This window comes from Centropristis striata, chromosome 19, assembly GCF_030273125.1.
Source record: "Centropristis striata isolate RG_2023a ecotype Rhode Island chromosome 19, C.striata_1.0, whole genome shotgun sequence".
Classification (NCBI taxonomy): domain Eukaryota; kingdom Metazoa; phylum Chordata; class Actinopteri; order Perciformes; family Serranidae; genus Centropristis; species Centropristis striata.
The window spans coordinates 35,809,356-35,835,059 of NC_081535.1; the positions used below are offsets into that span (position 1 = coordinate 35,809,356).

Consider the following 25,704-nt stretch of genomic DNA (forward strand, 5'->3'; position numbering starts at 1 on the left):
CTGTAGAGTGGAATTTGCGGCCTGGAGCGAAGTTTTCAAATTTATTTTTTGACAGTTTTACCTCTCCCTCTACACTCTGAGCGATGATGTCACACACTGTGACACGAACATTCCGTGCAATACACACCCATTATAATCTCAGAATTTCTCCAAAAATGATCATGGTCATTGAACAGGGATTGATAAAAAACTATATGACCTATCGAAACGTGGATCAATACACCGATACACAAGACTTGTGTCTACTGTTTAAAGTTTAAATGGAGTCTCTAGGTGAAATTATGCCGGAGAAGTAGACGTTTAAAAATCTCAAATTATTGTTCTTTTTCGCTCATTTTTTGTCAGCCGTCCCATTCACATCAATGCAAAATTTTGGGCAGTTTTTCGCGACTTAAGTCAAAGTGTCATAGATTTAGTGCATTTCTGTAATGTTGGTTCTGGCAGAGGTATATGAGTTATAGACTCTTATTGCAGAAGGAAGGAAGGACTTCCTGTCTGGTTCTTGGAGCAGCAGGTTGAATGAGTCTGTCCAGTGTTTGTGGAGGGATGAGAGGGATTGTCCCTGACAGCATCCTGTCCTCCACCACCACCTCCTCCACCTCCTCCACCACCTCCTGCAGGGTGACAAGCTTAGAGCCAACAACAGACTCTGCCTTCCTGATCATTTAACCCACCTGACCACCATTTTGACAGGATAGACGCCGATCCCCAGCTTCTTGTTGTCAGGGAGCACGTAAGAGACGCGCCCGCTGCTGTTGGTGAGCTCCGTGTTGAAGTGGACCCACTCTCCAGAGGGAGGCTGGGTCATGATGTGGATGTCAATCTGCAGGAAATCACACAAACACCTTTAAAACACTGTATGACCCCCATGACACTCACAGACACTCATGACAGGATTACATCACTTCTGTTTGTTTCCTGGTTCATCACAGCGGACCAGCTGTTGGTACCTTCTCTCCAGTGAGGGTGACCATGTCCAGAGGGCCGTACATGAAGCGACCCATCACCATCTGGGCTCCGTCCTCCGTGAACACGGCGTCGTTCACTCGGTGGTTAGCGGTCACGTTCTGACACACACAATAGATCAATCCTTTAGTTACTGATCAGTTATTTTGTTATTTTGAGTTGAGCAAATTCAAAAACAAAACTTAAAATATTTACTTTAATTGTCCAATTTAAAATTTTATCGAAGATTCTTGAAATTTTAGGTTCACCCAACATTTCTTTTTTTGCAGTGTACATACTTACAATACATACAATATATTGCAGTGAAATACAAGGCCACAGTGAGTAAAATGTAAAAAGAGCAAAAAGACAAAAAGACCCTTGTTGGGTTTCATAAAGTTAAAGATTCACACACCAACTAATCGATGGAGGCAGTGAAACAGGAACTCTTGTTGTCCTTTTCTTTTCTTGTTATTCTAACAACCACAACACCATATGCTTTTTGTGGATGCTGACTAAACCAGAATGAATAAAAACTATATTGTTTCTTCTAAATTTAAAGAGTTTCTTTGGAATTTCCACATGAAAACAAAGATCTTACCCTGATCTTAACGTGCGTCCTCTTGCGAAGCCACTTCTCTCGCGGTTTGGACGGAGTGAATTCAGACACTTCTTTACCGTCCAGCTCCAAAATACTGGAGTTCTCATGTCTCATCACCTGGGGGAGAGAATTCATTTTATAAACACTGTCCAGACGTTTTTCAGTCTTTTCATAATCTGGTACGAAATGATTCAGTTTCAGAGTCATCCTGCTCAGTTAAAATGATGCTACAGCACTCTGCCAGAAGAGTTCATTTGAAGTTTTAGTTTTATTGTCGTGCTACAGTAGGCCCTCCCTCTGCTTGATATATTAATCTGTATATTCTGGTTCATCACTGTAATAAAATAGAAAAGATCTTGTTAGCTGGAGGTCTTCATTTCACTCAACAAAGTTTACAGCTTTGTCCTTTTTCACTAATTCTGCAGCTAAATGTTAAGCATGAAAAAAAAGGATAAACTGTGTCAAAATATACACTACCGGTCAAAAGTTTTAGAACACCCCAATTTTTCCAGTTTTTTGTTGAAATTCAAGCAGTTCAAGTCAAATGAACAGCTTGAAAGGGTCCAAAGGTAAGTGGTGAACTGCCAGAGGTAAATAAAAAAAGGTAAGCTTAACCAAAACTGAAAAATAATGTACATTTCAGAATTATACAAGTAGGCCTTTTTCAGGGAACAAGAAATGGGTTAACAACTTAACTCTATGGAGTCTTGGGCTATTTTGTCCATTTTTGAATTCTTTTCATGTCTTTGTAAGTCATTTTGTGTCTTTTTTGTCATTTTGTGTCTTTTTTTGGTCATTTTGTGTCTTTTTTTGGTCATTTTGTCTTTTTTGAGTCATTTTGTGTCTTTTGGTGTCTTTTTTTGTCATTTTGTGTCTTTTTTTAGTCCTTTAGTCCAACATAAAATGTGATTTTGAATCTTTTTTTTACTTTCAAAACACTATCATGCTCAATAAAGAATTTTAAATGTTGCAAATGTGCATTAATTTCAGAGTACACTGAGACATTAAACTGCATAATTTTCAATTAAATTCTGGAAAAGTTGGTGTGTTCTAAAACTTTTGACCAGTAGTGTATGTTTAAAAAAAAAAAAAAGAATACATTTTGATAATTATTAGCAGGAAGAGTGTATGAACCTGTCTGAGCAGGAAAGAGACGACGTCGGTGGACTCCCAGTAGGAGGCGTGGAAGAGATGAGGCAGCGCCACGGTGGGGAACGCTGTGAGGGCATCAGGGCAGTACAGAGCGTAGTCCATCCTCTTACAGCCCCACCACCGGGAGGCAACTACAGCCGGGAGGGGCAAAGAGAGACAGGGTGAGTCTTTAGAAACCAGTGAAACCAGTATCTGTGGTGTCCACTGCAGCTCTACGTTCTGCTATCAGAAACTGGAGGAAGTTAGAAGAGGGTTGCACTCCAAACTATGAATAAAAACACACAGAGAAGTTTTAAAACACACACTCTTCAGAAAACAGCAGCTCAGACTCTGAGAACCCTGTCAGATTTGTGGGGGGGCGTGCCAAAGGAAATATAGAAGTGGTTCTCATGAAACTGAGCTTTAAGTGATAGTTTGGACTTTTTGAATGGCAGTCGGTACGCTCCCAGTTTGGAGAAGAGGACAGAGGAACAGACACAGAAGCTAAGAGATGTCCTGCTGTCGACGAGGGTCACATAAAGTATTTTACACACCTAAAAAAATTGACCTACACTTATATATCGCTTTTCTAGTCGCTTTGCAACCACTCAAAGCGCTTTACACTACAGACTGACTCATTCACCCGTTCACACACACATTCATACTGGTGGCAGAGGCTACCATAAACCAGCTATTCTCAACCTTGGGGTCGGGACCCCAATTGGGGTCGCGAGATGATTTCTGGGGGTCACCAAATCATTTTGGAAGTCAGCTCTGTCTCCACTGTGTTAATGTGTTCATGTGTTTTACTCTTTTTGGTCATTTTGTGTCTTTTTTTTGTCATTTTGTGTCTTTTTTTTGTTCATTTTGTGTCTTTTTTTGGTCAATTTGTGTCTTTTTTTTATCATTTTGTGGTCAATTTGTGTCTTTTTTTGGTCAATTTGTGCCCTTTTCTGTCATTTTGTGTCTTTTTTGGCCATTTGTGTCTTTTTTTTGTCATTTTGTGTCTTTTTTTTTATAATTTTGTGGTCAATTTGTGTCTTTTTTGGGTCATTTTGTGTCTTTTTTTATCATTTTGTGGTCAATTTGTGTCTTTTTTTGGTCAATTTGTGCCTTTTTCGGTCATTTAGTGTCTTTTTTGGTCATTTGTGTCTTTTTTTTGGTCATTTTGTGTCTTTTTTTGGTCATTTTGTTTCTTTTTTGGGTGATCTGAACTGTGCATGTGAGATTGTGTTCAGTGAGCGGGGGTCGCGGACAACATGCATGTTAAATAGGGGGTCGCGACTCAAAAAGGTTGAGAACTACTACCCTAAACGGTGCCACCTGCCACCATTGGGAATTCATTCACACACACCGATGAACGCAGCATCGGGAGCAATTTGGGGTTCAGTATCTTGCTCAAGGAGACTTCGACATGTAGGCTGCCATGGTCAGGGATCGAACCACCAACCCTTCGGTTGGGGGGCAACCCACTCTACCAACTGAGCCACAGCCGCTAATTTAGCATTTATTTAGAATTTCCTGTTTCCAACCCTAAACAAAGCAATATCAGTTCAATTGCACAATATATATTTTTTCCTCCCTTAGTCCGATGAATAAGCCTTCTTGATCTCTCCTGACAAGTTTTCTATTCTTCATTATCTGGATTTATGTGTATGCAATTAAAATAAAATGGAAGATTAGACAAAAGTCACATTTCAAAGTCACATAACACAAACAATCTAACTGCTCAAGGTAGCAGTAAACTAGCAACTCCCGTGTTCTTCAAGGTTAAATGACTGTTTTTGTCAATGAAGTCTGGTGGCTTTGAAAAGAGGATAGATAAATCTGATGAAAACTTAAACAGGACAGTCTGACGGCATGTGAAGCGGTAAAAATATTCTAAATACAGTGTTAACTTATATTGATTATCTTAGGTGTCTTAAACAGGATTTGCTGCTGCCTCCGTCTACAGCAAGACATTGCTTAGCTTCTGCACCTGTACCGTCATTTACTGTAGGTAATACACTGATTATGGAAAAGTACCTCATAAAATATAATGGTAACGCTTTATAATAAGGTCCTTAATAACCATTAATTAACAAGTAATAAGGCATTGTTCTCGCTTTAGATCCGGTAGTTGCAAAAAGCATAGTTAACTTATAGTTAACTTATAATAGATGAGCAATAAAGTATATTTTAATATCAATAAGCAAACAAAAGATTAATAAAGGCATGGCAAAGACATAATGGGTGGGTTATGGGTGTTTGTAATGCGGTAACACTTTACAATAACCAACTAAGTGATGTTTATAGACCGCTTGTTAACCATTTACAAAGTGCTATACATATTTAATCTTGAAATGTTTTAAACCAATTTCTTAAAGGTATATGAATCATTTCAAAAATCATTAACATACTTAATATGGTGTTAAAAATGTTATAATGAGTGCAACCAAAACTATTAACTATTAATTATAATTTAATTGTTTGTTAATGGTAAAATAACAATAAACTTACATTAATATACCATATATTTGCCATTTATAAATGATTTAGTTAGTTAAGCATTAATAAAAATATATATTTACCATTCTAAATGGCCTATATACAGTTTATAAATGATGATTAAACATTAATAAACTATCTGTTTACCATTTATAAATGATGGTTATTGTAAAGTGTTACCTGTAATGCTATTATGAAGAATTATAAGATACTCATAAGGCTTTTATTAATGTTCTTATTATAAATCTCTTATAGCCTGCTATTAGCTGTATTATAATGCCATTATTAACACTTATATAGGCTTATAAACACACAATAATGTTAATAAGCATCTTGTAAGGACTTACAAGGGCCTTATTACTTGTTAATTAATGGTTATTACAAGGACCTTAATATAAAGCGTTACCGATATAATTTCAAAAAGTCCAAATGAAGATTTTGGGTCTTGCTGGAAACAGGACTACTGAGGAAGACTATCTGAGAGAGGAAGACACCAGAGGAGGAAGGACAGAGGACGGAGCCGAGCATCCTTCCCTCATGTCCTCTCTGACTACAGCTCCCAGGGTACCTTGCTCTACGTTCTTCATCACCCCGGGCGACGGGGGCGTCGAGCTGAAGTCTGTGATGTCAGACGTGACATCGGTAAGGTCAGAGGTCACGTCAGAGCTAACCTCTGACTCCACTCCGTTGGGTTTGGGGAACACCTGATGGATTTTCTTTCTTGCCCGCATTGACGGGCTCCGATAGGAAAATCTATTGTAGGGCAGAGAGAGCTGGGACAGCAGCCGGGGCCTCTTAGTGAGGCGGACTGTGGGGACGCAGGTGTCGGAGGGAGGAAACAAGGACATGTAAACCGTCAGCTCATACACCAAAAGTTGAATCACCAACCTGGTCTCACAGGAATCCGTGAAATAGCCACGGATTTCGCTTAACTCAAAATCCGTGGAATAGCCACGGAATCGCTCAAATTTCCGTGAAACTGACACGGATTTGGCTACAATGCCGTGAAAATCCAAATCCCGTGGCTATTCCAACATACAAAGTGATTATGTACATTCACCGAGTGAATATTTAGAAAATAAAACATATATTTCTCGCTAGAAATGTGATCAAAATCCATTTTTATGCAGAAACTAAGTCAAAATATTGATTTTTTTTTCACTAAAAATGGACACAAACCAATAGGAAGTTCCAAAAAAAGTGCTGGATCCTTCATTCCCATAATTCAACGCAGCAGCATATTTCCTTAAGTTTCCCCCCCAAAAAGATACAAAATGACCAAAAAAAGACACCAAATGACTAAAAAAAGACACAAAATGACCAAAAAATACACAAAAATACAAAAAAACCCCACAAAATTACCAAAAAAGACACAAAATGACTAAACAATCCCACAAAATGATCAAAAAAGACACAAAAATACAAAAAAAGACACAAAACTACCAAAAAAGACACTAAATGACTAAACAATCCCACAAAATGATCAAAAAAAGACACAAAATGACCAAAAAAGACACAGAATGACCAGAAAAGACACAAACATACAAAAAAAGACACAAAATTACCAAAAAAGACATAAAATGACCAAAAAAAGACACAAAATGACTTAAAAAAGACACAAAATGATCAAAAAAAGACACAAAATGACCAAAAAAAGACACAAAATGACTTAAAAAAGACACAAAATGATCAAAAAAAGACACAAAATGACCAAAAAAGACACAGAATGACTTAAGACACAAAATTGACACTGACACGGATTTGGCTACAATGCAAGTTAATGCCAGTCATATCCCGTGGCTATTCCAACATACAAAGTGATTATGTACATTCACTGAGTGAATATTTAGAAAATAAAACATATATTTCTCGCTAGAAATGTGTTCAAAATCCATTTTTATGCAGAAACTCAGTCAAAATATTGATTTTTTTCACAAAAAATGAGAGAACTGTCCGCCATGTTTTTTGTTCTGACCGCCGGGACCTTGAAAGTCACGTGACTTGGAACAAACCAATAGGAACAAATATCCATGGAATAGCCACGGGATATGACTGTCATTAACTTGCATTGTAGCCAAATCCGTGTCAGTTTCACGGAAATTTGAGCGATTCCGTGGCTATTCCACGGATTTTGAGTTAAGCAAATCCGTGGCTATTTCACGGATTTCTGTGAGACCAGGTTGGAATCCCACAGTGGAGAGGTCAGAGGTGAACTCACTGGTGGCGATGTTGGAGGCGGTGTAGGAGTCGGCGATGCCCGACACCTGGCTGGCGATGCTGGCCTCGCTCGCCCGGCGGTTGCAGCGGAGGTGAGGGACTCCCGGGGACGTGGACGCCTGGCCGTCCACAAACATGTGAGAGTGGAGAGAATCCGCTGCAGAGACAGAGGAGAGGAGTTAGAGTCATATTCTTCACTGCAGAGATGAAGAAGAAATAATCCAGTTATAATTGGATAAGGCAAGACAATTATTCATTTAGCATATTTCAGACACAAAGGAACTTTAAAGTGCTTTGCAAAGCATTGACATGCTAAACAAATAAAAGAGAACATAACGCAATTTATAAAAGAAAAAAAAGATTTTCCTCCCTTAGTTGAGGGGAGTTTGTTATTCTTCACTATCTGGATTTTATGCATGCTTTTCTTTTAAAATGAATGATAGAATAACAATAATTTATTGTAAATTATCTTTTTTTTTCTGACGCTTGCTTTGGCAATATGTACAGTGTTACGTCATGCCAATAAAGCCAATTGAATTGAATTGAATTGAATTGAATTGAATTGAATTGAATTGAATTGAATTAAAGAAGTCCTGTGTTCTGCGAGGTAGAATTGCTGTTTTCATCAATGGAGTCTGGTGACTTTGAAGGGAGCATTGATAATTGCTTCTGTTCAGACAAACAGAAAAGCTTTAAGCCTGAAGTTAAAGGAACCTGGGTCTTTTTTCTGTATCTTTGGCATAATTTCTGTTTGATATAACACAGTACGATCCCTTTTCTTGTCCAAGTGCTGAGTCCAAAGAAACTGTGATTTCTTCCCAGCACTATTAATCTCTAGCTTTATTATGAAGACAAACACCTGAGTCTGTGTGATTCCTCTAGCAGCCAGTTTCTTAACAAAGTAAAAGAAGTAAAAAGTATCTGCAGCAGGACTAAAAGACAAAGCTTAAAGGTCCTCACTCTCTGTGTGGAGCTGCCAGTTGAGGACGGGGACGGGGATGGACGTCTCGTTGACGGAGCCGTCCAGGCAGCGGTGAGACACGGCTCCAGCAGACTCCATCAGCAGCTGAGGGTTACTCTGCACCGTGTCCACTAGGAGGCAAGGAGAAGAGAAGAGTAAGAATCATATACATGGAGTAGAGCAGCTGTTCTCAACCTGGGGGTCGGGACCCCTGTTGGGGTCGCAAGATGATTTCTGGGGGTCGCCAAATCATTTTGGAAGTCAGCTCTGTCTCCACTGTGTTAAAGTGTTCATGTGTTCATGTGTTTTAGTCTTTTTGGTCATTTCGTGTATTTTTTTGGTCATTTTGTGTCTTTTTTTTTGTCGTTTTGTGTCTTTTTTTGGTCATTTTGTGTCTTTTTTGGGTAATTTTGTGTCTTTTTGATCATTTTGTGGTCAATTTGTGTCTTTTTTGGTCATTTTGTTTCCTTTTTTTGGTCATTTTGTTTCTTTTCTGCGTCATTTTGTGTCTTTTTTTGGTAATTTTGTGTCTTTTTTGGGTAATTTTGTGTCTTTTTGATCATTTTGTGGTCAATTTGTGTCTTTTTTGGTCATTTTGTTTCCTTTTTTTGGTCATTTTGTTTCTTTTCTGCGTCATTTTGTGTCTTTTTTTGGTCATTTTGTGTCTTTCTGTGGTCATTTTGTGTCTTTTTTGGGTAATTTTGTGTCTTTTTGATCATTTTGTGGTCAATTTGTGTCTTTTTTGGTCATTTTGTGTCTTTTCTTAGTCATTTTGTTTCTTTTTTTGGTCATCTTGTGTCTTTTTTGGTAATTTTGTGTATTTTGTTGGTCATTTTGTGTCTTTTTTGGTCATTTTGTGTTTTTTTTGTAATTTTGTGTCTTTTTGATCATTTTGTGGTCAATTTGTGTCTTTTTCGGTCATTTTGTTTCCTTTTTTGGTCACTTTGTGTCTTGTCTTAGTCATTTCGTGTCTTTTTTGTCATTTTGTGTCTTTTTTTAGTCATTTTGCCTTTTTTTTGGTCATTTTGTTTCTTTTCTGTGTCATTTTGTGTCTTTTTTTTGGTCATCTTGTGTCTTTTTTGGTCATTTTGTGTCTTTTTGTGGTCATTTTGTTTCTTTTCTGCGTCATTTTGTGTCTTTTTTGGTCATTTTGTGTATTTTTTTAGTCATTTTGTGTCTTTTTGTGGTCATTTTGTTTCTTTTCTGCGTCATTTTGTGTCTTTTTTGGTCATTTTGTGTATTTTTTTAGTCATTTTGTGTCTTTTTGTGGTCATTTTGTTGCATGTTAAATTGGGGGTCACAACTCAAAAAGGTTGAGAACTACTGCAGTAGAGAGCTGCAGTGAATGTGTCATCAGGTCTGAGTGACTCACCCAGCAGCGCCGAGTGTCCGTCCCCCAGGGGGAATCGCTGGTAGCGAGAGACGCTGAGCGGCGGCAGCAGGTGGAAGCGTTTGTCCAGGAGCGGCTCGAGGCGCGAGGCCGACGGGTCGGCTGGATGGAACAGGTTATAAACCTGCTGACAGGCTGGACGCAGAGCAGACACTGGAGAGGAGAACCACAGGAACCAGTTAGATCAATGTGGAGGAAGATGACGTAGACCACGCACCACACTTTGGGAATCCCTGACGTAGACATTAGACCAGGGGTCCCCAAACTACGGCCCGCGGGCCACTTCCAGCCCACCAAAGTAATTGGAGTGGCCCACTTAACTATCCCAAACAATCCCTCTAAACATGGCCTGTTTTTTTTAAATTGCATTTATTATATATCTATTTATAAAATATACATGTAATGATTAAGGTAGGCGTTCTAATTAAAACTGACCTTAGTTGTGAATTATTTACAGTAGTAGCTAATTTTCACCCCCCCACACAATGGTATATTCTAATCTACGTGATGCCGAGCCATAAGTGTCAAGTTTTCGCAGCAAGGCAAGCTAACGGAAGAGAGTCGGTCAACAAAATGTGGAAATGGAAAATAGATTCTGAATGCAGAATCTATTTTCACCTGTACCTGTTACAAAATCACATCACCTCATTGTTAACTGGCATCAGCTTGTGTTTTTATTCTCTACAAAATAAAAGGAATATCTGTGGTACTTCAAATAAATATGTGAAGACTTTTTTATTACTTTTTTGCAAACCAACAGGTGGTGCCAAGGCCAACAAATGATGATGTGGCCCCCACCGAAAAAAAGTTTGGGGACCCCTGCATTAGACTTTCAACACTCCAGTATCCATAGCAGAGTGATGCAATATCATTCATGACTTTTCTGTAATGGAAAGAATCCCTTTCTCCCTGAAGCTTAAGTTAATACATTTGAGGAAATGTGGCAGAAATGGAGAGTGTATATTTCCCAAACACCCTTCTTTTGTTTCATTCTTTTCCTATATGTATGCAAGTATAGTAATATATATGAATGGGTATGATTACATGTCTACATGTCCACTATTGTAATTGTTTCATTGCCTCTAAAAACAAAATACCTCATGCAAATTTTTTTTTTAAAAATGTAAAAAAGCTGAATAAAAATAAAGAAATATAGAAATGAATAGAATAAAAAACAACCACCAACTTGAAAAAATAAATACGTGTGTATATACATACATATATATATACATACATATATACATATATATATACATACATATATATATACAAATATATACATACATATATACAAATATATACATACATATATACATATATATATACACATACATACATACATACATACATACATATATATACATACATACATATATACATATATATACAAACATACATATATACATATATACATACATACATATATACATATATATACATACATATATACACATATATATACATACATATATACATATATATACATACATATATATATATACACACATAGATATATACATATATATACACACATACATATATACATATATATACACACATACATATATATACATATATACATATATATACACATATATATATACACATATACATATATATATACACATATATGTACATATATGTACATATATATACATATACATATATATATATACATATATATATATATATATATATATATATATATATATATATTATACATATACTTTTTATTTCTGCTTAGAGAAGCTGCACCAGCTATCAGCCTCACACAATGCTGGTTTCAACATCTCATTCATAATTATCATATCAAAAGCCAAAACAATGCTTTGTGTCCAAAAGGAGCATCGAAATGTAACACAACCTGAGATCCCCTGGTACCAGGTTTAGGAAATAATAAGTTCCAGCTATAATCCCTGTGAAATCCCACATTATGGTCAGAATAATAAAACTTTTGCCAGTGATTTATGACGCCAAACAAACTATCTATTATAAGAGCAGCCGTAACAATCTGTAGCTCCAGTTTACACCTTTTTCACTCTGAACAATAAAACCTTTAGTGTTATTTTGTTGGGGGTAATTAGCTTTCTCTGTTAAAACTGTGCACAATCATTTATAGACCATATTACACTGTAAAACCCAACTTGTTGTTTCAACTTAAATATTTGAGTGTCCAAGAATTTTATGTCAAAACCACAAAGAAAATGGAGTTAACTCAAATTAATCTTGATATTTGACTCAATATTTTAACTTAAAAATGACTTTTTGCACCAATCTTTGTTGCATTGAAAAGGAAAAATTAGTTGTGATAACGAACAAGCAACATTGGGTTTTACAGTGTAACATCAATAAACTGTGAGAAAACTGAGATATTAAAAAAACTACAATCATATCTAATTAGAAAGAAGTGAACCCAGCAGCTGCAGGTCAGAAGTCTTTCTACTTTAGATCCCAAAGGACTCAAAAATACAGCCAAAGTTTTTCAGCCTTTGAGATCAGAAACAGCTGCCGGAGCATCTCACACAGGAAAAAACATCAAAAGATACAAATAACCACTTCCTGCTCATCTGGCAGAATTATCAAAAGGAGAAAACCTTCCTCACCATCTAACGAGGGCACCACAGTCTTCCTCAGAGCGAGCACGAGCCCCAGAGGAGAGCCGAACATGAAGAAGTCCGTCACCTCGAAGTCAAACTTTCCCAGCGTTCCTCCTTCCAGCATGGTGCTGCTGCTGGAGCGCCGCGAGCCCGGCTCGCCGTGCAGCACGCTGGAGTGGAGACTGAAACATTCAGACAGTCAGAGTTACTGTTGTTAATAATAAAACTGGGACTAAAATACTCGTTAACCAACTTTTTTTTTCAGGAAATGAAAAAAACAGACAAAAGAGAAATAAAACAAGTAGTACTGAACGAGCCCTCGCAGTCCACGCGTGTCGGGGTGTGTGCGTTACAGGGACCAGTCTATACCAGCTATTCTCAACCTTAGGGTCGGGACCCCAATTGGGGTCGCGAGATGATTTCTGGGGGTCGCCAAATCATTTTGGAAGTCAGCTCTGTCTCCACTGTGTTAAAGTGTTCATGTGTTAATGTGTTTTAGTCTTTTTGGTCACTTAATGTCATTTTGTGTCTTTTTTTGGTCATTTTGTCTTTTTTTTGTCATTTTGTGTCTTTTTTTGTGTCTTTTTTTTATCATTTTGTTTCCTTTTTTTGGTCATTTTGTTTCTTTTTTTAGTCATTTTGTGTCTTTTTGGTCATTTTATTTCTTTTTTGGGTCATTTTGTGTTTTTTTTGGTAATTTTGTGTCTTTTTTGGTAATTTTGTGTCTTTTTTGTGTCTTTTTTTGATCATTTTGTGTCTTTTTGGTCATTTTGTGTCTTTTTTTTAGTCATTTTGTGTCTTTTTGGTCATTTTGTTTCTTTCTTTGGTAATTTTGTGTCTTTTTTGGTCATTTTGTGTCTTTTTTGGTCATTTTGTGTCTTTTTGGTCATTTTGTTTCTTTTTTGGGTCATTTTGTGTCTTTTTTGGTCATTTTGTGTCTTTTTGGTCATTTTGTTTATTTTTTGGGTCATTTTGTGTCTTCTTTTGGTCATTTTGTGTCTTTTTTTTATCATTTTGTGGTCAATTTGTGTCTTTTTTTGGTCATTTTGTGTCTTTTTTAGTCATTTTGTGTCTTTTTGGTCATTTTGTTTCTTTTTTGGGTCATTTTGTGTCTTTTTTCGGTCAATTTGTGTTTCATTTTTTTGTCATTTTGTGTCTTTTTTGGTCATTTTGTGTATTTTCTGGTCATTTCGTGTCTTTTTTGATCATTTTCTTTCCTTTTTTGGTCATTTTGTTGCTTTTTTGGGTGATCTGAACTGTGCGTGTGAGATTGTGTTCAGTGAGCGGGGGTCACGGACAACATGCATGTTAAATTGGGGGTCGCGACTTAAAAACTACTGCAATAGGGACCTCGCAGCTCGTTGCCTGCTCGGCCTTAATTGTTTTATTTAACCTGCATGCATCTGCAGAATCACACTGAGGTTTTCAACCCTGCGTGTTCCCACCTGGACAGGAAGGCCTGGTGGTGTTTGATGGTGTCCAGCTCGTACGTGGACGAGTCGCTGCGCTTGCGTGGAAGTTGTCTCTTGGGGTCGTCGGGCCCCGAGCTGCGGGGGATGTCGATGTTGCTGCGGCTGAGGTGGCGGCTTCCTTCCAGGGACGGCGAGGACGGAGAGACGCTGTTGATGACGATTCCTGGAGAGAGAAGATCCGTGTCCTGAGAGACAGGAAGAACAAAAAGTGAGTTAAAAGGTTTCAAACAGTTTTCACAAGTTCTGTATGTTAATACTAGCCTGGCTAACAGCAGACTAATCACAAATGAGATTAGTCTGGAAACCAGCCGTTCATTTCTCCGTAGAGGAGGTGTGGTTTACGATCCTCCGGAGCCGTTTATTGGACGCTTAGAATGTCTATCAAAGCGTCTGTAGGTAGCTCTTAGCCAATCAGATCAGTTATACCAGATGACGTAGTAGAGCAACAGAGATGGATGTTTGTTGTGTGTGTGTCTGTGAGAGAGTGTTGCTGCTGCTTTGCTTCTCCAGTTCTCGCTTTCTGCAAGATTATTTATTTTCACGCTTTATTCCCCCTCATGTCATTCAGCCACACATCCACTGATTTTATGGGCAATAAACAAGCTGCTGCGGGTCTCTGGGGGCTCCGCTGTCCCCCGGCTCGTAGCCAGATCACCGGCGTTACGGTAGCGGCGCTAGTAGCGGCGCTAGTAGCGGCGCTAATAGCCCCGCTAGCGATGCTAGTTGGTAGATTAGTAGATTAGACTTTTCCCAAATCCTGTCGGAAGCAAGGCTAAAACATCCTTTTTGGTGGTGAAACAGGAGTGTAAAGTCAAACGTTGTTCTTCTTTTAAAATCAACTGTGGCTCTAAACCATTTAAAACACCATCTACAGCTAAAGAGAGTTTCACGTCTGCTGCAGCCATGTTGGATCCGTAAGAAAACTACAAAACTACAAGCTTCCGTCTGCCGAGTAGTACGCGTCATCGTCTTGCCGTCCCTCCCCGTTCTGTGATTGGATCCTAAAACAGGGCTAAGAAACGGCCCTGGTTTCCAGACTGCCTGGAGGTTCGAAATGAAATTCGAGCGCGCAAGGCAGTCTGGGTATACCCAGGCTAGTTCTATGTGGCATCTACTGTTGACCTTTTTATGATAGCTGAGTGAGAGTTGAGCTTGTTACCTGGACGCTGATGGCGCTGCCTCGCCTGCTGCTGTTCTGACTCTCTGACACCGTCACCGAGCTGCTGCACAGAGCATCAAACCCCAGGATTCCTCCGACACAGTCTCCGATCACACACACCTGCAGGAAAACAAAAACCATGGAGCAGCTGCACCACTGATGAACAGATACCAGCCTCCAGGCTTCACACCCACCTGTCCGCTGAAAGACGCTCCTTCTAAAGACCTGATGAAGTCGGCGTACACCTGATTGGCTCGTAGGATGACGGTGGCCACGGCGTCCTGGTACTGCGGCGCAGACGTGGCGAGGAGGGGCAGCGCCGCCAGGGGGATGTGGTCCTGACTGCTGGACAGGCAGCTCTCGTCGTAGCTGTAGGGGCTGAGGCTGCGGAGCAGAGACGGCATGTTGATTTATGAGATTTGCCACTTTAAATCTCTTAAATCTGCAACTTTTTTCTTGTAGATTTGCCACTTTAAATCTCTTAAATCTGCGACTTTTTTCGGACAGATTTGTCACTTTAAATCTCGTAAATCTGCGACTTTTTTCGTGCAGATTTGCCACTTTAAATCTCGTAAATCTGCAACTTTTTTCCTGTAGATTTGTCACTTTAAATCTCTTAAATCTGCAACTTTTTTTCTTGTAGATTTGCCACTTTAAATCTCTTAAATCTGCAACTTTTTTTCTTGTAGATTTGCCACTTTAAATCTTTTTTAGCGCAGATTTGCCCCTTTTTTCTCGTGGCATCTGTGTGTGTTTAACCCTTTATCAGGCAAAGAACTATATTTGGTAGTTAGAGTCAGGTAACATTTAGAGAAAAAAGTTGCAAATTTGCTAGATTAAAATGGCAAATCTGCAAGAAAAAAAGTCGCAGATTTAAGAGATTTAAAGTGGCAAATCTGTGCGAAAAAAGTCGCAGATTTACGAGAAAAAAGTGGGAAAAAAGCAAATTTTTTTCTCGTAGATTTGCCATTTTAATCTCGTAAACTTTTTTCTCAAAATATTATTTTCGTATGTTTTTTTTTGTTCTTTTTTGTTTTTTTTATTCTGGCTGTGTGTAATATCCTCCAATATTCTCTAAGGTTGAAATTTGGAATTTGCAAGTTGGAAATTTGGAATTTCAACGAGTGTCCTATTAAGGGTTAAAGTGGTGAATCTGTCTATTACAGACTGCCAGAATGTGTAAAAAAACATATGAAAATAATATTTTGAGAAAAAAGTTTACGAGATTAAAATGGCAAATCTACGAGAAAAAAATTCGCAGATTTATGAGATTTAAAGTGGTGAATCTGGGAGAAAAAAGTTGTTTTTTTCCCACTTTTTTCTCGTAAATCTGCAACTTTTTTCGCACAGATTCACCACTTTAAATCTCATAAATCTGCACATTTTTTTCTCGTAGATTTGCCACTTTAATTTGTAAACTTTTTTCTCAAACTATTATTTCCGTATGTTTTTTTTTTTTTTACACATTCTGGCTGTATGTAATATCCTCCAATATTCTCTAGGGTTGAAATTTGGAATTTGCAAGTATTTCAATGAGTGCCCTATTAAGGGTTAAAGTGGTGAATCTGGGAGAAAAAAGTTGCTTTTTTCCCACTTTTTTCTCGTAAATCTGCTACTTTTTTCGCACAGATTTGCCACTTTAATCTAGTAAATTTGCAACTTTTTTCTCGACCCCATTTTGAGATCCACTGAAGTTACCAAACATAGTTATTTGCCTGATAAAGGGTTAAGGATTAACCTTAAACTGACTGATCGGTGGTGGTAATAAAACATTCACTCATAAATAACTTTTACATTTTCTCCAAAACTGCAACAGGTCACAGGGGATTCTCTCAAACAAATAAAAGTTTTTAAAAAGCGCTCTTAGTTACAGGACAAATAAATCAAATAAAAACTGGAAATGAATTGCACACCAATCTAATCTTGCCATCAAATGTTTTCCATTTTCTATTTAAGACAGAGAAGAATCAGAGAAAATATTATGCTTATTAAGGGTTAAAGTGGTGAATTTGGGAGAAAAAAGTTGTTTTTTCCCACTTTTTTCTCGTAAATCTGCGACTTTTTTCGCACAGATTTGCCACTTTAAATCTAGTAAACTTTTTTCTCAAAGTATTATTTTCGTATGTTTTTTTTTTTTACACATTCTGGCTGTATGTAATATCCTCCAATATTCTCTAGGGTTGAAATTTTGAATTTGCAAGTACTTCAATGAGTGCCCTATTAAGGGTTAAAGTGGTGAATCTGGGAGAAAAAAGTTGCTTTTTTCCCACTTTTTTCTTGTAAATCTGCACCTTTTTCCGCACAGATTTGCCACTTTAAATCTCTTAAATCTGCTACTTTTTTTCTTGTAGATTTGCCACTTTAATATAGTAAATTTGCAACTTTTTTCTCGAAATATTACCTGGAATTACCAAATATAGTTCTTTGCCTGATAAAGGGTTAACATTCACACAGCAGGTTGTGCATGTATTACAGCACATTATCTTAAAAGCTGGTGAATACTAAGTGGCTCACTTGGAGACGAGCGAGAAGGCGTCGACACACACGGCGGGACACGGGACCATCCGGATGGCGATGCGGCCCAGCACGGCGGGGTAATGGACCCTCATCACCGTCTCAAAGGCTCCACTCAGAGTGTTTACATCTCCCTGCTTGCTGTTCTGTTCACCTGCAGACAAGAACACGGCCATTTAATTTTATTATCAGTAGTTCCAAACCCAACAAAGCGAAACAATCCATTATCACAAGCTGTAGCTACATTTTCTTTCTTACATGTGTCTTCATGTGAAGACTTTTAACCCTTTATCAGGCGAAGAACTATATTTGGTAACTTCAGTGGATATCAAAATGGGGTCGAGAAAAAAGTTGCAAGTTTACTAGATTAAAGTGGCAAATCTACAAGAAAAAAAGTTGCAGATTGAAGAGATTTAAAGTGGTGAATCTGTGAGAAAAAAGTTGCTTTTTTCCCCACTTCTTTCTCATAAATCTGTGACTTTTTTCGCGCAGATTTGCCACTTTAATCTCGTAAATCTGCAACTTTTTTCGCGCAGATTTGCCACTTTAAATCTCTTAAATCTGCAACTTTTTTTCTTGTAGATTTGCCACTTTAAATCTCTTAAATCTGCGACTTTTTTCGCGCAGATTTGCCACTTTAAATCTCTTAAATCTGCAACTTTTTTTCTTGTAGATTTGCCACTTTAATCTAGTCAATTTGCAACTTTTTTCTCAAAAAAAAATAGTTTTCATTAGATTTGCCACTTTAAATCTCGTAAATCTGCAACTTTTTTCTTGTAGATCTGCCACTTTAATCTAGTAAATTTGCAACTTTTACTCTCGAAATATTTTTATTTTGGATATCCGCTGAAGTTACCAAATACGGTTCTTCGCCTGATAAAGGTTTAAGTAGGGCCGGGTGATTCTAGGAATACATTGCCTTTTTAGTAATTTTATTTTGCTGATTTAATGCACTATCTTTGAAGAATGAATGAGAGCCACTGCAGGATTTGGTTGCAGTTGTACCAGAGCCAGTGTCCAGGATGTTTCCTCCGTGCAGGACCAGAACCAGGACGTGAGTTTTGGCTGGCTGGAGACACTGCTGAGACGAACAGTCCTACAGAGACAAGAAACAGGTTGAACAGGGATGAAGGAGTGAGCAGAGTGCAGGAAAATTAAGGAAAAAGACAAAAAGACGAGTCATCCAGATTTTAAATCCTAAACATCAAACATGTTTGATAATAATCAGAGCAGCCTTGCAGAGTCTGTGAACAGTTTGGGATGTTTAAGGCCCCATTTACACGAGGACAGAAAATATTTTATGTGAAGTGCCTTTCGTTTAGACGGTGACGGCGTTTTTGGGGCTTAAAAACGCAAAAATCTGAAACCACCCTCCAAAGTGTAAAAGTGTAATCCTCTCCTCCGTAGCGTGTCGTCTACACTGACAAGACACAAAACTCTGATCTGATCTGCTCACGTCACGTATGTGTTTACGTCACATACATGCTCCAGGACAGGAAATAAACAAACGTGGGATTATTTCCATGGTGGGACCTTCAAGCTGCTCTGGCAGCTCTAATAAACTTACAGGAGTCTTTCCACCAAATGTCCAGGATATGTACAGATAGTATTAGTGAACAGAGAAGGATCTGGAATTACCTCCATCACATTCTGGATGCAGCGATTGGTGGGAGGAGCCAGACGGCTGTGAACGAGACCTGGGAGATCTAGTGATGGTGGAGAACTTTGTGGAAGGAGTAGCTGATGGAAATGTGTGGCGTGAAAACTTCCACATGCCCAAAGATGCTCTTATGGCTTTAAGTGATGCCGCCTGGCTGCATACAATCCAATTTCACACACTTTTGCGTCACCGTATGCAGCAGATTTCCTCCCGAAAACGCTCGTCTAAACGAGGAATAAAAAGTGAAGACGAGACGCCACTTTTGCGTCTTCTGTTCAGACCGTCATCATTTAAACGGAGCCTAAGATTGGCTCTATAAAACCTCATATTAGGAGGATAATCTGGGCTGAACATCAGCTCTGACCAAGATTGTCTGAAAGTGTGAATCAGGGTTAAATAAAAGAGACTCTTGTAGTCTGAGCCGGCTTTACATGTCCAATTATATACTGTTCTACTCCTAAGGTGTCTAAAGTCTAATTCTACTCTCTTCTACTGGTAAAACTGTGCTCCACACCACAGCCTTTCATGCTCTACTCGCTGCAGCACTCAGACTTACATTTACTTTTCTGACGGATCGATGTCTTTGCCTTTTTGAGACGCGGCGCTGGATACAAAGAGCAAGAACACAGCGTTTAAATAAACCCACACAGTGGAACCTGTGAAAGCCTCGGGGTCCTATTTTTAATGGTGCGAGTTGCAAAGTGGTCGGTGTGGGCTCTTAATCTTTTACCTCTGGTGAGATAAAGCTCAGCTGATGGCTGCAGCAGAGAGGATCCTAATTCCACTACAGCGGCAGGATGACTGAGAGCTAATTTAGGAGGAGGAGTGTTATCTACAGGCTATTTAATTAAGGGTGTTAGTGTGAGAGAGAGAGATGAATGAAATTAGAGGAAAGTGAAGAAACTGTACCTCCATCTGCCTCTCCTCATTACTCATCGTGGTGTAGTCTCCACCCGACTCCTGATACAACGTTTCTGTGAAAACATCAGTTCAAGATGATTAAAACTATAAACATAAGCTCCTGTTTCTCAGTACAGGATGTGATGTGACCATAAGCAGTGGCGGTTCTTCACAGGGGCCTCCAGGGGCCACTGCCCCTGTGAAGAAGCCCTTGTCCCCTGTGTCTAATTCAGTAGTTCTCAATCTTTTTGAGTCTGGACCCCCAATTTAACATGCATGTTGTCCGCGACCCCCGCTCACTGAACAGAATCTCACACTCACAGTTCAGATCACCCAAAAAAGAAACAAAATGACCAAAAAAGGAAACAAAATGACCAAAAAAGACACAAATTGATCAAAAAAAGACACAAAATGGCCCAAAAAAGAAACAAAATGACCAAAAAGACACAAAATATCTAAAAATAGACACAAAATTACCAAAAAAAGACACAAATTGACCACAAAATGATTAAAAAAAAGACACAAAATGACCAAAAAAAGACACAAAATGACCAAAAAGACACAAAATGACTAAAAAAAGACACAAAATTATCAAAAAAAGACACAAAATGACCAAAAAGACACAAAATGACTAAAAACCCCCCCACAAAATGACCAAAAAAAGACAAAAAAAAAAAAAAACCACATTATCACATGAACACTTTAACACAGTGGAGACAGAGCTGACTTCCAAAATGATTTGGCGACCCCCAGAAATCATTTCGCGACCCCAATTGGGGTCCCGACCCCAAGGTTGAGAATAGCGGGTCTAATTAATAATAAAATGATCAATTTATAACCATGAATGACGGAACAATTCTTACCTATTTTTTGTTCAAACAATCTCTCATTATGCACAAAAGGAGCCCAGAATGTGTCCTTTGTGATTGTGCAATAAAAGCTTGTGTATATAAAAAAAGATAATTGTATCTTTCAAATATACTTAAATGAGATTTTTAAATGAGCTAAAAATATTGTGGAAAAAAAAAAAACTGGTCTAGAACCACCACTGACCATAAGGCTGCCTTGTTCTATTTAAAGTGAAAAGCATTAGGTGTGTGTGTGTGAATGAGTGTCTAGCAGAAACACACCTTGTGCTTCATCCACCTCTATTGTTTCTATCTTATCCATCAGGTCGTTGGAGCTCCACTTGGTGATCTCCTTAGCAAACATCTCCTCGTTGTCAGAGAAGTCCTCTGCAAGAAGGGAAGGAAATAAAGGGCTTATTCATTTATATCAGGCAGGATTTACCAGCTCATATGTTGATCAAAACAAACGTTTTACCATCTGTTTTTCTCACAAACACTTTTAACTGTTGTTTGGATTCATTCTTGTTTTACATTACATCAATTTGCATGTAATCGTTTAATGATTTATGGTATTATAACTGTGTTATACTTTCATTCTGCAGTCCAGAGTGTGTAAACTGCGACAGGAACTAAAAAAACTGAACTTGCTTTAGGTTCAGGAGGTTAATGTCCCCTTAACCCTTTATCAGGCAAAGAACTGTATTTGGTAGTTAGAGTCAGGTAATATTTTGAGAAAAAAGTTGCAAATTTACTAGATTAAAGTGACAAATCTACAAATAAAAAAGTCGCAGATTTAAGAGATTTAAAGTGGCAAATCTGCGCGAAAAAAGTCGCAGATTTACGAGAAAAAAGTGGGAAAAAAACAACTTTTTTCTCCCAGATTCACCACTTTAAATCTCATAAATCTACGCATTTTTTTCTCGTAGATTTGCCACTTTAATCCCGTAAACTTTTTTCTCAAAATATTATTTTCGTATGTTTTTTTTTTTACATATTCTGGCTGTATATAATATCCTCCAATATTCTCTAGGGTTGAAATTTGGAATTTGCAAGTATTTCAATGAGTGTCCTATTAAGGGTTAAAGTGGTGAATCTGGGAGAAAAAAGTTGCTTTTTTTCCACTTTTTTCTTGTAAATCTGCGACTTTTTTCGCGCAGATTTGCCACTTTAATCTAGTAAATTTGCAACTTTTTTCTCAAAATATTACCTGAAGTTACCAAATATAGTTATTTGCCTGAGAAAGGGTTAAAAATGTTTACATTTACTGACCCTTTGCAATCCTAATTCTAAGTGTATGTAGTATGATGGTGACAGTGAGGATTTTACCGTGAGCATCAAAGAACTCATCGTCTGTGCTGTCCTCTGAGTCTCTAGCGATGCTCTGCATCCTCCACTCTGAGATGCTCTGATGAGAAGGACTCCCTGGAAACACACAACACGAACTCAGACACAAGATGGACCCAAAGAAATCAGCTCTGTGTATGAAGTGTAATAAGGAAGTTGGTAGCTTTATACACACTGTATGGACGTGTGTGCATATCCAGGATTTCTGGGTAGCAGTGGCTCTGAAATTAGATTTGGTTTTTAATAAGGACTTGGATCTGGACCCAGTGAGTCTGTTGTTGGGATTACCACACCCACAAATAAAATCATCCCATTGTCAAAAATTGTGGAATGTCCTAACATATGCTGCACGTAAAACTATACTGCTGAACTGGATTTCAAATAAGCCACCTACAGTTTTAGATTGGCATAAGGTAATATTTGACCTCTTACCCATGGAATATTTGACGCACTGGTCCAGAGGGAAAATTGGTTTGTTTTATCATATATGGACCCCATTTCTCAATTATGTTGGACCTAGAATATCTAACATATTTTTGAAGGTGCACTGCTGTGCTGAATGTTCAACTTTGGGGGGGTTCTTTCTTTTTAAACAAAAAAAAAAGAGAAAATGTTGTATATGTGAATAAGTTGTGAAACATAATTACTAATAAAGATATACATTAAAAAACAAAAAACAAAAAAAACAAAAAACACAACACAACAGCAAGTCGTCATGTTAATCTGAGGAGAAATGACGAGACCTTTTCAGAAGCAATATAAAAAGATAAATGAGGTAAAAAGTAGAGATGCACTGGTGTTGCCAACTTGACAACATTCTCTTTTCAGCATAGCTTCTTTTCAGACCCTCTGATCTGTGCGAAAAAAGTCGCAGATTTACAAGATTTAAAGTGGTGAATCTGCAAGAAAAGTTGCTTTTTTCCCCACTTCTTTCTCATAAATCTGTGACTTTTTTCCATGCAGATTTTTTACTTTAAATCTGCAACTTTTTTTCTTGTTGATCTGCCAATTTAATCTAGCAAATTTGCAACTTTTTTCTCAAAATATACACTACCGGTCAAAAGTTTTAGAACACCCCAATTTTTCCAGTTTTTTATTGAAATTCAAGCAGTTCAAGTCAAATGAACAGCTTGAAAGGGTACAAAGGTAAGTGGTGAACTGCCAGAGGTAAATAAAAAAAGGTAAGCTTAACCAAAACTGAAAAATAATGTACATTTCAGAATTATACAAGTAGGCCTTTTTCAGGGAACAAGAAATGGGTTAACAACTTAACTCTATGGAGTCTTGGGCTATTTTGTCCATTTTTGAATTCTTTTCATGTCCTTGTAAATCATTTTGTGTCTTTTTTTGGTCATTTTGTGTCTTTTTTTGGTCATTTTGTGTCTTTTTTGCCATTTTGTGTCTTTTTTTGGTAATTTTGTGTCTTTTTTTAGTCATTTTGTGTCTTTTTTTGGTCATTTTGTGTCTTTTTTTAGTCATTATGTGTCTTTTTTTAGTCATTTTGGGTCTTTTGGTGTCTTTTTTGTCATTTTGTGTCTTTTCTTGGTCATTTTGGGTCTTTTTTTAGTCCTTTAGTTCAACATAAAATGTGATTTTGAATCTTTTTTTTTACTTTCAAAACACTATCATGCTCAATAAAGAATTTTAAATGTTGCAAATGTGCATTAATTTCAATTTTTTTTTTAAATTTTCAATTAAATTCTGGAAAAGTTGGTGTGTTCTAAAACTTTTGACCAGTAGTGTATATTTTTTATTTTGGATATCAGCTGAAGTTACCAAATAGGGTTCTTGGCCTGATAAAGGGGTTAAAAACACAGAAAAGTTCAGTTTCTGCTCACCGCCCCTCTTGGAGGACCTGTTGGAGGACCTGGAGGACGTTGACCACTGCTTGGTGAGCTCCCCTCGGCTCTCCAGAGAGTCTCCCAGCTTCCCTGCTCCTCCTTCTGCCTCCGCGGCCGACCCCCCCACCTCCTCCGCTCCCTGCTCCTGCTCCTGGCTCACCGAGGAGCCGTTGGCCTCGGCGCCCCCCTCCTCGCTCAGGCTGAACTGGGCCATCTTCTTGGCTAACGCCAGCTGCGTCTCCAGCTCCAGCTGCCGGATGTCCTCGATGGTCAGGCCGTACCACTCGTCCTGCCAGCACCACGCCTGCCGGTGGGCCCGGACCATCACTTTACGGAGGCCTGGAAGGACAGAAACGAGGATTTATTGGCATTTTAGTGACCCACAAATCATGTTCCTGTGACATTAATGAACTAAAGTGGATTAACCTTAAAAAAATATGCTGTTATTGTTGCCAAATTCAGAATGTATTGTCAGAGAGCCACGGTTAAATGTCCTGAAGGAAGGAGGGACACAGTGAAGTCTGCTGTTCTTCAACCAGAAGAACAAAGGGAACGCTGTTTAGCAAATAACACATCATAATTTACATTTACATTTAGTCATTTAGAACTGCTATTCTCAACCTTGGGGATGATTTCTGGGGGTCGCCAAATCATTTTGGAAGTCAGCTCTGTCTCCACTGTGTTAAAGTGTTCATGTGTTTTAGTCTTTGTGGTCACTTAATGTCTTTTTTTTGTCATTTTGTGTGTTTTTTTGTGATTTTGTGTGGTTTTTTTGTAATTTTGTGTCTTTTTTGGTCATTTTGTGTCTTTTCTTTTAGTCATTTTGTGTCTTTTTGGTCAATTTGTGTCTTTTTTTAGCATTTTGTGGTCAATTTGTGCCTTTTTTGTCATTTTGGGTCTTTTTTTAGTCATTATGTGTCTTTTTTTAGTCATTTTGTGTCTTTTTTGTATTTTTTTGTCTTTTTGGTCATTTTGTGTCTTTTTTATCATATTGTTGTCAATTTGTGCCTTTTTTGGTCATTTTTTGTTAATTTTGTGTCTTTTTTGTGATTTTGTGTCTTTTTTTGGTCATTTTGTGTCTTTTTTGGTCATTTGTGTCTTTTTTGGTCATTTTGTGTCTTTTTTTTGTCATTTTGTGTCTTTTTTTGATCACTTTGTGTATTTTTTTGTCATTTTGTGTCTTTTTTGGTAATTTTGTGTATTTTTTGGTCAATTTGTGTCTTTTTGTGGTCATTTTGTTTCTTTTTTGGGTGATCGCAGACAACATGCATGTTAAATTGGGGGTCGCGACTCAAAAAGGTTGAGAACTTCTGCTCTAAATGAGACTGAAAGCTAATCTGTGAGAGGAGATTTAATTTCAATCATGTTCTTCCTCTTGATGAACTAAACAAACAGCTGGTTACAAAACCAAGCAGATCATGATTAAAACATAACAACCTGCCAATAAACTGCCAAAATGAGCAAACACAGAAAGCTATTAAATTAATATCCAGTGGAAATATCCACGGACACATTCATAAAGCTTAATAGCTTCTGCATTATACGACCCAAAGACCTTTCCAGCATAATTTATAATAAGGACACAATGTTAGAGCCGGTTTGTGATAATTCAGATGAGATGCAGTGAATATTTTAAA

At 37.9% G+C, this 25,704-nt stretch overlaps 1 protein-coding gene across 1 annotated transcript in view; it reads right to left on the reverse strand.

Annotated features, from left to right (window-relative positions):
* The window catches only part of LOC131992869 (membrane-associated phosphatidylinositol transfer protein 2-like), a 27,893-nt gene extending 3,213 nt beyond the window's left edge, over window positions 1-24,680 (reverse strand). Inside the window, exons 1-17 of the mRNA XM_059358580.1 lie at window positions 24,065-24,680; window positions 22,209-22,304; window positions 21,165-21,269; window positions 20,044-20,108; window positions 18,480-18,570; window positions 17,475-17,628; window positions 15,155-15,344; window positions 14,961-15,080; window positions 13,775-13,986; window positions 12,336-12,511; window positions 9,715-9,885; window positions 8,342-8,473; window positions 7,383-7,538; window positions 2,681-2,829; window positions 1,547-1,663; window positions 951-1,067; window positions 675-823 (exon numbers count right to left, since the gene is read on the reverse strand). Of these exons, the coding sequence (XP_059214563.1) occupies window positions 675-823; window positions 951-1,067; window positions 1,547-1,663; window positions 2,681-2,829; window positions 7,383-7,538; window positions 8,342-8,473; window positions 9,715-9,885; window positions 12,336-12,511; window positions 13,775-13,986; window positions 14,961-15,080; window positions 15,155-15,344; window positions 17,475-17,628; window positions 18,480-18,570; window positions 20,044-20,108; window positions 21,165-21,269; window positions 22,209-22,304; window positions 24,065-24,392 (2,528 nt within the window). The 5' untranslated portion in view covers window positions 24,393-24,680. The remainder of the gene's footprint in view (window positions 1-674; window positions 824-950; window positions 1,068-1,546; window positions 1,664-2,680; window positions 2,830-7,382; window positions 7,539-8,341; window positions 8,474-9,714; window positions 9,886-12,335; window positions 12,512-13,774; window positions 13,987-14,960; window positions 15,081-15,154; window positions 15,345-17,474; window positions 17,629-18,479; window positions 18,571-20,043; window positions 20,109-21,164; window positions 21,270-22,208; window positions 22,305-24,064) is intronic.
* Between the last annotated feature and the right edge of the window lie 1,024 nt (window positions 24,681-25,704).